Source organism: Scophthalmus maximus, chromosome 19, assembly GCF_022379125.1.
Source record: "Scophthalmus maximus strain ysfricsl-2021 chromosome 19, ASM2237912v1, whole genome shotgun sequence".
NCBI lineage: Eukaryota > Metazoa > Chordata > Actinopteri > Pleuronectiformes > Scophthalmidae > Scophthalmus > Scophthalmus maximus.
In genome coordinates this window covers 7,485,807-7,496,228 of record NC_061533.1, presented here as the reverse complement: position 1 = coordinate 7,496,228, position 10,422 = coordinate 7,485,807, and the positions used below count along the sequence as shown (strand labels likewise).

The 10,422-nt window shown below is 40.2% G+C and overlaps 1 protein-coding gene across 2 annotated transcripts; it reads left to right on the top strand.

The window, feature by feature from the left end:
• The first annotated feature begins 453 nt into the window (after positions 1-453).
• si:dkeyp-117b11.1 (B-cell linker protein) lies at positions 454-9,317 on the top strand. 2 transcript variants are annotated; one of them, XM_035639437.2, is made up of 19 exons: positions 454-645; positions 2,635-2,660; positions 2,772-2,800; positions 2,901-2,938; positions 3,655-3,748; positions 3,905-3,972; positions 4,072-4,123; positions 4,243-4,350; positions 4,809-4,837; positions 5,431-5,467; positions 5,607-5,685; positions 5,926-5,956; positions 6,127-6,163; positions 6,282-6,387; positions 6,558-6,595; positions 6,748-6,791; positions 7,364-7,432; positions 7,672-7,830; positions 7,996-9,317. In XM_035639437.2, the coding sequence occupies exons 1-19, from the start codon at positions 643-645 to the stop codon at positions 8,110-8,112; spliced, it is 1,164 nt and encodes a 387-aa protein (XP_035495330.2). In that variant the 5' UTR covers positions 454-642; the 3' UTR covers positions 8,113-9,317. The 2 variants fall into 2 exon arrangements, with proteins under 2 accessions (XP_035495330.2, XP_035495329.2); XM_035639436.2 differs by having other exon boundaries at positions 455-645; positions 2,766-2,800.
• The last annotated feature ends 1,105 nt before the right edge of the window (positions 9,318-10,422 follow it).

The window sequence follows — 10,422 nt, the reverse complement described above, 5'->3', positions numbered from 1 at the left end:
ATTGTCTGTCTATTTAGTGTTTGGATCACAGCCCTTTTTCATAATTATTTTCAAGGCTTCCTTTCATGTGTTTTGATCTCATGGAACTTTTGGCAGCACCCGTTCAACCGGGAAAATGACGCAGAGGGAGAAACGTTGACACCATAGATAAAATTACACTCCCAAACAAAACTAACACAAGGTCTAAAGGTGTCAAATACAGTCAGCTCTGTCCGGTTTATTTGACGCCTCATCTCATGCAGTGTTTATGTTTTTTTAGCCCAGTATCAATGCTGAACGTTGTCCTCGTTGAAAACTTTATAATAACTTAAGTATTGTTCTGTGTGTATATTAGAAGTTAATATTTATTTTTTCCCTTTGTCATTTCAGGTGGAATACAAAGGTGATATTATTTGAAATTTCATGTTGGCTATGTGACCACTTAGGGAAGGGACACATGGAGCCATGTTTGAGCTGCAGTGCACTGGCTCATTTAAAGGCGGAGAGCTGACACAGATAGGAAATGCAAATGAGATCAGTTAGAGCTGCTCTCTCCGTATCGCTCGCTTTCAGTCTTTGAAACCATTTGCATCCAAGATCCGAAAACAAAGACAAAATCCTCATGACATGAGCTCTTAAGAGTCGACACCCAAACCCACGACGATGGTAAAGTACAATTCTTTTGGTCATATTTCATGTTTACAGTCTGGGAGGGTGGGGGAAGTGAGCAGGTGTTGTCAATGGCAGAGTTTTAGTAGTTGGTGCTACTGAGTGGCACCATGTAAACCTTCCCTGCTGCTAAAATGTATTCATTTTTCTTCTGCAGTTCTGAATTGGAGAACGTTACGTAGGGAGCTAGACTTTTAAAGTGTAGAATGCGTGGGAGTGTTAAGGCCGACAGCAGAAATGACCTTGACAACTAGTGTTTGCATGATAACCTGAAAGTCAACAAACCTACAGGCATCAGAAATGTTAGAGTTCTCAGAGAGGTCAAATAAGGTCTTTTGAATTCACCCTAATGTGTTGCGCTTTGTTCAACAGTTCTCCTTTGCCGACTAAGCTGATTTTAAACAAACATGTTTCATGGATTTTGATTATGAAGTTAGAACAGACTTCATACAGCAGGGATTTTTTTTTTTAATGGGCAAGTTACATCTTGCACTTTCTGAAGATTTTATGTAAGATTAGGCAGTATCTGTATTAGTCTCAGATGTTAACATTTTAACATTAACCAAATAGTGTCACTTCTACATACTTGTATGTAAAAAAAATGATCTGGAATCTTATTACAAAAAAGTCTTTCTGAAACTCTGTGTCTTTGATTGAGAGGAGTCTCTTTTTTTATTTTAACATGAAACCGATTCCATGGAAAGATCTTGTGTATAATTCATATCTATAAGAGGTATTCTTAGATTCTTAGAGAAAAACCAAAGAAAGCTTTGCTTTCTCTCATGACTCATTTTTCGGGTTTAGTTTGCCTTCAGCTGGAGCCAAGTGTTAATAAATAATAATGTTTTTGTGGTTGGCGGAGTTCCCCCTTATGTTTACAGGCTGAAAACAAACATTAAGAAAGAGAGCACACAGTGTCTCAATATGTGAAGAACACAACAAATGTGAATTATAGTAGAGTGGATGCTTTATTCTTTTTCATATCTTATATAACTACTTACAATAACACAGATACACCTTTTTTTTTAAATTTTAGTCAAACATCTGAATGTTTCACTATTCAGATAGGCTCAGTATGCCTGGTCCTTCTTTGCCTCCGATTTCACTTCATGGTTACAAAACTTTTTCCTTTTTCCTCCTCCACTTTTCAATGAGACTTTTACAGTTCTTAACATTTCCCTCAGAGAGAAGTTACAGTAGGAAGCAGTTCGACGCTGTGGAGAAAAACCAAGCCAAGCGTTGTCGTTGTAACCTGAACCAGCTTTAAAATGCAGATATTTATGGAGCTGCTGGGATAAAGGTCACAAATATAGCAGAGCACCTCTCACCCGCTCCTCATTCATCAATGGCAGATCAACTGTTTTCTGACATTCGGCGTCCTAATGGGTGCGATATGTAGAGACATTGCAGTTCCTCCCTCGCTCCCCTTTCAGTCTATAATCATTTACTTTACATCAACACTTCCTCATGGCTGCATGGCACTGCGGGAAAAAAGAGCCACTGTTGCGCCACTTCCTGATTTCTCTTGAAGCGTGTGTTTATCTCCTCCTCCTCCTCCTCCTCCTCATCCTCCTCCTGCTGCTGCTGCTGCTGCTGCTAACCTGCACTCTAATGAGCTTCTGCTTCAAAAATCGTGACTTACATTAACCTGTAAATAATATATTGTCCTGGCTTTGTTGAGCACATGTTGTATTACATGTATTAGATCAGAATCTGAAAAAGTAATTATTAACTCGGGATACAGAGTAAATCCCCCCCAAAAAATGTTAAAAGTACAACTTTTCCCTCTGGACTTTGGTGATTAGAAGTTTAAAGTATAAAATAACAGAGCTCTATTGTTATTGTGTGACCCTCCCCAAAAAGCAGCCAGTGACTCAGGATGGATGATGGGGTTGGTTGATAACTAGAAGTAAATGATTACTAGCCAGGCATGCAGTCAAAACAATCTCTATAAATCTCTGAATCTGAGGTTTCTGTGTTTTTCAGAGCTTCTTTGGAAAACTGAAGAACTTGTAAGTATAGCCGCCAGTTGTAAAACCTCAGTGGGTTTTGCTTTTAATGTGTTAAACTTGAAATAAAATGCTACTGCAGCATCTCACCTCTCCTCTTTCCCTCAGCAACAGTGGACCTCCAGTTCCACCCAAAAGAGAAGGTGAGGGTTGACCTCACCTCACAGTGGTGGGAGACTGTTTTGATTCCTCCTCCCTTTAGTTTTTCCTTTATCACATGTTTTTTTTAAACATCTGTTTCAGAAAACAATAAAGGGTTTGGGTGGCCAAAGGATGAGTTTGTAAGTAGAACGACAACAAGTTTCCGGATCTATGCTTTTACAGCATTTATATTTATAATCTAACGCTTGTAATATTGTTATTCATTTCCCTATGGATGGATTGCTGAATAGGCCTAGTGGGCCCAGGCCCGGGGACCCAAGAAGTCAACGAATCCAGTTTACATTTTATTTCTTGGAAAGTCAACCAAACTACTACCAAGACGCACAAAGTACCTGCAAAACTAATCAAAACCCCTCCTATAAAAATAGATAAAACTACTACAAAGAGGCCCAGAACACATTTAACCTCAATTTAAGGCTGGATGTGTTAGTCTGGAGGAAGGATGTGGGGCATTGTGCTTTAACTCCATTCATATCTTCTCTCCCCCTTTGGCTCCTTCTTAGTGTCCATTTTTATTTTTGCTTTACCTAGGAAGATTACTCTTTTTATCTAGATCCATCATGTTATATTTTTTCCTTTGGCGTTTTGCTCAGTCATTGACCAACGCTATGTTGGTTATATAGAGCTTCAGCAGATATCCTGGACAATTTTACACTGCTGTGCACAATTCACTCACGAGAGTCTTTGCTATGGTCCCATACTGTGGCTTTTGCAGTTGTGTTGTCTAATTAACTAATGTCTCAACTATAACAATCTCAATGTAGTAGTGATGCTTCTTAAATGCAACATGCGGGCCCCCTCTAAAGCACTTTCACATTACATTATCTTACGTCAGGATGATGAGGAAGGTGACATGTATGAAGCGCCTCCTTGTGAGCGTCCGGCCGCCAAAGTCCCGCCAAGACCAGTGGAGGAGGACGTTTACCTGGGTAACAGCACTGCACGTTCATTTCATACTCATTATGAGAACAATAATTGAGGGTCAGCGCATGAACAGTTCAAAGCCTTGTTCGGCATGAATACGTAAGACAACATGAGACTAACCTTTTGAATAAAATTCTGTGGATTGATGCTATTTTTTACAGACAGGACATCCAGTACTGCTGTTCCACAGAGGAAGGCTGCTCCTCCACCCAGGCTGGGGACATCTTTGGTAACTTGTCTGCGTGTTTCTGCATCTGTCAAGCCATTTCAAGAGAGTTTTAAGATGTTGCATTTGTTTTGATTAAATCATCTCGCCTCTGTTATTCAGCAAACTCTACAACATGCTGATGTCTTCAGTTATGACCCCAACTCCAAGAAACGTGAGTCATTCATCTCATCTATGTTCGTTTGCAACTACACAACCATGTCGCATAGTCCCACCTGTCCTCATCTCTGTAACACTTTACACCTAAGCAACTGCACCCTTCTCTCTCACAAGCGCCTGAGATAGACAGAAACGATAAGCCTGGGAGAAAAAAGATGATGCCTCATCCTCCACCAGCCCGCTCTGCTCCTGCTCCGGTCCCTGCATCCAACAGTGAGGAAGGTGCAGTAATCCCTTCTACCAACAAAAACAAGCCTCTCATAGAAATAATTCTCCAGACTGTAAATGACTGAGAGTTAGTTTGCATTCAATACATGCAACAGAGCTGGGCATTTTCTGTAATTTAAGAACCAGAAACCAGAAGTAAAGGGTGCCACCTACTGTACTTCCACTGAGCTGCACTTGACTGCCTCAGACACTCAAAACATGAATAAAGACAAGACGTTTATCACGCAGTAAAGTAACTACAGTAGATCTATTTATTGTATTTCAGTAAATGTAGTTAGTTACTTTGAACCAATTGTGTTGTGTTGTAGAAAAAGGAAGTAGTTTACTCCTCAACTTCTTAATGAAATGACTGAACAGGTGACTCATTCTCACGAACACATCTTGAGGCAATCCCCAGCACCACCAGAGGCCACAATACAGATCACTGCTTGTATTTTCTCTCTGCATTTCAGACGTGTACCTGGATCCAAATGAAGAACAGGTGAGTTTGACTCAGAAGCTTCAACTTATTTCTTTTACAAGACGGATCAAGGGGACAGGATTTGTGTGGGGGAAAGGAGATGGGGAATGTCAACAGCATCTCTTTCAGTCTGAGGAAGTGTACAAGATTTATGATAGCACGACGTGATAGGGTCTAAAATAAGAACATATTTAACATTAGTTCAGTCAGAGACATTTTGTTGATGTATGATATATATCATGATAAATGCTGTATCAAATAGCAAATGGTTTGTGGAAAAGGTAACAGCAACATGAGAACTATTGACCCCTTAAAAAAACATACACGATCATTAAGTCTTAAATAAACCAATAAAGGCAAAAAGCTATATACGTATGGAAGAACATGAGCACATCAGTAATTTCAAATTAAAATGGCCGCACTGTACACCTGCACGTTTATGATTGGATGTTACCAGTCACATTGCCACCCATGAATAAAACAGCTCATTTCAGGGAAAACTAAGCATGAGTAGAAAAGCTTGCTCAACTTTTGGCCAATTTTACAATTGGTATTGACAAATATGCTCCCATGCGTTATTGTGAAATGACGATATTTGTCACTTTGTGTTTCAGGAAGATACTGATGATGTGTATTTAGAGCCAACCGAAGGTCAGTCAGAGTCGCTCGTCACGAGAACTTTCTCTGGGATGTTGAGGGAGAATACGCTGCTTGAACAGTATTGGTTACTTGAACAACTTAAAAAATGATCAAATGAGAAGACAACTAATTATTATTCATTTCTTACCAGCTTGTGCTCCTAACCCGCGTGGGGCGATGAAGATGCCTCCATCTCCCAAGACAGCAGGGGTACCATCTACCATACCCATGTAAGTGCACCTGAGGCAAAGCAACTTTTATCCTACCTATCCACAACATGATATACTCTGAACTATGAAATTACCGGTGGTGATATAATCAGTTTGTATTGCTTCATGTGCTCCAAGGCCCATCAGACAACAATGCTGCTTTGATTTTGCAGAGAAATATTATTGTCGTCGTGGCGGCATTATACAGTTGATTCCAGGTGCTAAACATGCAATGAAACTTAACATGCTCTCTCTCTGCAGGATGAAGCCTCCTGTGCCCCGAGCGAAGTCTGTGAGTGTGTCACTTCCTCTCTGTTTAGTCTGGTCCTTTCCTAATGCCGAGCTCTCTCCCGATTTAAAGTCAAGATAAATGCTAAATTTAGAAAGAAATGTGAGAAGAAAAGGTGTTCATACTGTCGTGTCGTGATGGCACAACAGTAACATTTATTTCCTCCCTTTCAGAGTACAGTCTTGCTGCCCTTGAATGAGGTATCAGCAGGTAAAGAGCACATCTTCTTAACTCACTTCTTCACAAATATCAGCACAAACCGCATCTAAAAGAGAGTATTTTGATGCTGATGATGATGAAGAGTGCATATGATATCCTGCCTATTCAGCTCCTCCAGTTGAAGCAAGACGAGCTGCTTTCCCGACCAAATTCCCTCCACCGAGTCTCAGTTTTAAGCCCCCTCTTCCAGTAAACCTGAAGGAAGCTAGACACAGGTGAGAGGTGAATAGTTGTAGCTCTGACAGGCTTGAAAGTCGAAAGATTCAAGACTAGTTATTACAAGTGGAAACTGCAGTGATTTGTTTTTGCATTTGACCACATGTCAAATTCCATACATCTGAATTAAAGTCAGTGTATAACATATGGCTTGCTGTCTCCATTGTAGTCTTACAAATCATCCTACGCCAGGAACCAAGCCTATAGGTAAGCTCTCATTTTTCAAAGAGAGTATTTTTTTAATTTGTGTGGGACGACATTGATCATTTGGGGTCTGCACAGAATCGTCACCGAATGTAATTAAAAAATATGCTTCTGTCAAAACAGTTGACAGATAAATGTTTTCTATTTGTTTTAAGCCTCCTATGGTGGAATGAGGACAACCACACAATCAGAGAATGAGGTACAGTGTGTATCACAAATCATCGAACAGGATTTATTAAGCAGCAGTGGGGTAAGAAGTATATTAAATAAAAGGCAAAAGTGTAAAAAAAATATGCAATTTTAAAGTAGCAGTCCTGCAAAGTACTCGTGACCTTTTCACATATATTTATTATTTCGTTGTTAATAGTGATGCATCAATGTATAAGTAGGATTAATTGTTTTGTTTTTTTAGTTTTAACTGCTTTATTTGTTTGTTGGTATAAGCCGGTGGTCCCAGGGGTCAGGACCCCTGACAGGCTCACCAGAAAAATCTGAGGGGTGGTGAGATGAGAAGGGAAGAAAGTTTTTCCCCCTCTAACCTTTGCTCATAGGCATCTTTAACTTGTAATGAAGGGTTCTGTGTTTTATACAGCTTTTTTAATGTAGTGTTTAATATACGATCTGGACTGAACTACAGCTGTCGGAAAAATGTCCTGATATATGGAAGTAGAAGAATAAAGTAGCATGAAATGGAAGCTGCATAGCTGCTTCCCACCACTGTTAAACACCGAAAGCTTAAAGCTCTGTTACCATCAATGTTTCATATCCCAGGACAAAGAATGGTTTGCAGGAGATTGCAACAGAAAGACAGCTGAGGACTTCTTACAGAGTGTCAACAAGGTAAACCAAATAATCTAATGTTTCACCTAACAGCCAACGATTGATTGTTTTCGCTGACATGAGAATAAGAGCCCCAACTTCCCCCATTTGTCTTCTCGTTTACTCGGCTTGATATGTCCAGTCTTTTTACCTTTTCTGAGTTTCTTTAACTCCTTTTGTGTTCCCTACTCTTCATGTCAGTTTTGCTCAGATGACTGTATCAGGTTGTCCTGTCTGCCCTGTCTGTTTCCTCGTTGCAGGACGGCGCCTTCCTTATCCGTCACAGCTCGGCCCAGAACAGCCGCCAGCCGTACACCCTCGCTGTGCTCTACCAGGAGAAGGTGTACAATATTCCCATCCGCTTCCTGGAGGAGACACAGGGGTACGCCCTCGGCAAAGAGGGCAAGAAGAGTGAAGAGGTGAGGGCAAATGAGGCAGCTTCAGGAGAGGGGAGCGAGAGAGACAGGAAAGAGATGGAGAAGAAGAAGAGAAAGAGAACAGGACTGCAGGAAGGAATGCAGCTTAGGAAGAACTCCCGGCTTTTCATTTGTTCACCTCACTCCATATCTTTCTCTCTCCCTCAGATGTTCACCACTCTCGACGAGATGATTTCCCACCACAGAAATAACCAACTGCTTCTGATTGACAGCAAGAGTCAGGCCAAGCACACAGCGTATTTAACCCACCCTGCACGCCCTTAACACCGCACTACTACAGCATCTCTTTCCAACTAAGAAATACAACAGGGTTACTCTGTGTCACGCGTCATACAGCTGCAGTTCCTTTTTTTTTTGTTGAATGAATTGAAATAGACTTTGCAATATTTCAATGCACTGAAATATTAGCAGAGATGCTGCAAATCCCACAAACTGTTGCTCCTTGACGCTCGACCCAAACCGAAAAAACATAACGCTCGGACACCATCAAGTTCTGTGGTTTTCACAAAATGATTTTTGACTATTTCGCTCCATGACTCATCATTCTAGGAACAATTGCACAAGGTCAACGGTTCTCTAGTTAGGAGGAAAATTTGTCCTTTTTTTTTTTTAACTGTAACAATTCTCCAGCATGTTGGTGTTTTTCCGCCCTTGGATTGAAATCTTGCTCTCCCTGGATTTTGCTAAATTTGAAAGATACAGTGATAGATTTCAGCTGTCACACACTATCAAACCACAGTACAAGAGCTTCCAATTTTTGCAGCCGTAATGTTCACCATCCCTTTGATGCTCCTACTCATTTCCTACTCAGATAAAAGTCTGCGTGAATGAGTAATTCTATTTTAATCCGAGGTATAAACTTGGTGTATAACTTTTTCCTAGTTTAGTTTTTAGTTTGATGGATTTGATTTTGTATAGGTTGTATGTTACAGGTGTCTTTTTTGGTGTTATACTGTAGATTTAATGCGATATAGGTCATAAAGTAAAATGTATATCTGCCTTACATTGCTTTTTATTTTATATATTCTATCACAGTTTCTCCATATTTACTGTTTTTGACCTGTAACCAACAATTTACCTGGTTCCTATAACGGAGAGACTTTTTTTGGGTTTCATGTGAGGGATAAAAATGCATTATGAAAGGTTGATGCTTGATAATGTCTTGTGAGAAAAGTCAAACCTCCACTGTTGTCTGACTTCAACTTGTCATGAATCCTTATTTAAGAGGGTCAGTGTGGTGAGCTTTACCGTTAACAGAGACACCAGGAGATAGTGTGTGTGTGTGTGTGTGTGTGTGTGTGTGTTGGTGTGTGTGTGGCCACAGACCAGAGACTGGTGGTTACACCTGCTTCCTGTCAGGGTGAGACCACCTCTCCATAAATCACATGACCACCCAAAATATCATATGGCAGAATAATAACCGTGTGCAAAAACAAAATCAAAAATAAACTGGTCAACTTGAAAAAGGGTGCCATTGACGTTTTATTTTTTGATTAATTGGACCTTTAGAATAAATCACAACACCAAATCATGGCTGTAATGTGTATGTCATGACATCAGATACAGAGAGACCATCATACAGTCAGAGTTTAGCTTGTAACTTAACTATATTTGACAGCAATTAAACAGTCTGTCTGATCACATAATGCGGTACATTTCAGTTGGCTACAGGCCGAAAATGCAGGGGCTCGTGCAAGCTGCCGTATTTGTATAGTGGTGTAAATGAGAACTAAATAACTTCCTGGAGCCGGTGTCATTTGGCAGGTTGGTGTGGGGCATCTTGTTGCTCTGTTACAGGATTTCTGCCGGGATGACAAACTGATATATCGTCAGGATCCTGACCCCAATAACACCGTGTGATTTGCAACATGCAGCACAGCAGCTCACCATCCCTATCTCGTCGAATCACAGTGAAGTAACCGTTGTTTACATTTGTTCACTGAGATCTAATTCTAAGTTATGGAGATTTTGTTTATGGATTTTAGGCTTTATTTGGCAGTAGAGAATACAGGAACTATGAAAGGGAGATGACAAAGATCCCTGGCTGGACTTGAACCAAGGTCCAATCAATTACAGTTTTCTTTTCTTTTCTTATGCCATTTTAAACTTTGTTTGACAATCAGTCAGAGACAGCATAGAGCATAGCAGGAGAGAGAAAGACGGGATGACATGCAAAATGGTAGATGTAAGGAGCCTTGATAGATGCGTTTAACCAAGGGAGCTACAATGTGCGCCCCCCCCCATTGTCTGTGTCTTAAAACCCCTATAGGCCCCCCATATTAAATATATTAATTTTAAAATATACTTAATAAAACCCCCTATATCATGGAGTCTTATTTTGTCCGCTTTTCCTCTAAATAACCTGGAACATATAATCAGCCTCAGGTGCAACTGTTTCAAATAATAAGCAAATTGATTATTAAAGTACTTTTCTTAATAAAATGTCAAAATGTTTCACATTCAAAAAAAAGAAGAGGTGTTAATAGTGTTGTTCTATAAACAAACTCTACAAACTTTGATTTCAAAAGTTGTCTGTTCTGGCCACATCCTGTGTGTGGTCCTGACTCACATCAG

Coding starts and splice junctions, on each gene's coding strand:
- si:dkeyp-117b11.1 (XM_035639436.2), top strand. Junction 2,661..2,765: donor TTTGGAAAACTGAAGAACTT/GTAAGTATAGCC, acceptor TCTTTCCCTCAG/CAACAGTGGACCTCCAGTTC. Junction 4,838..5,430: donor TGGATCCAAATGAAGAACAG/GTGAGTTTGACT, acceptor TTTGTGTTTCAG/GAAGATACTGATGATGTGTA.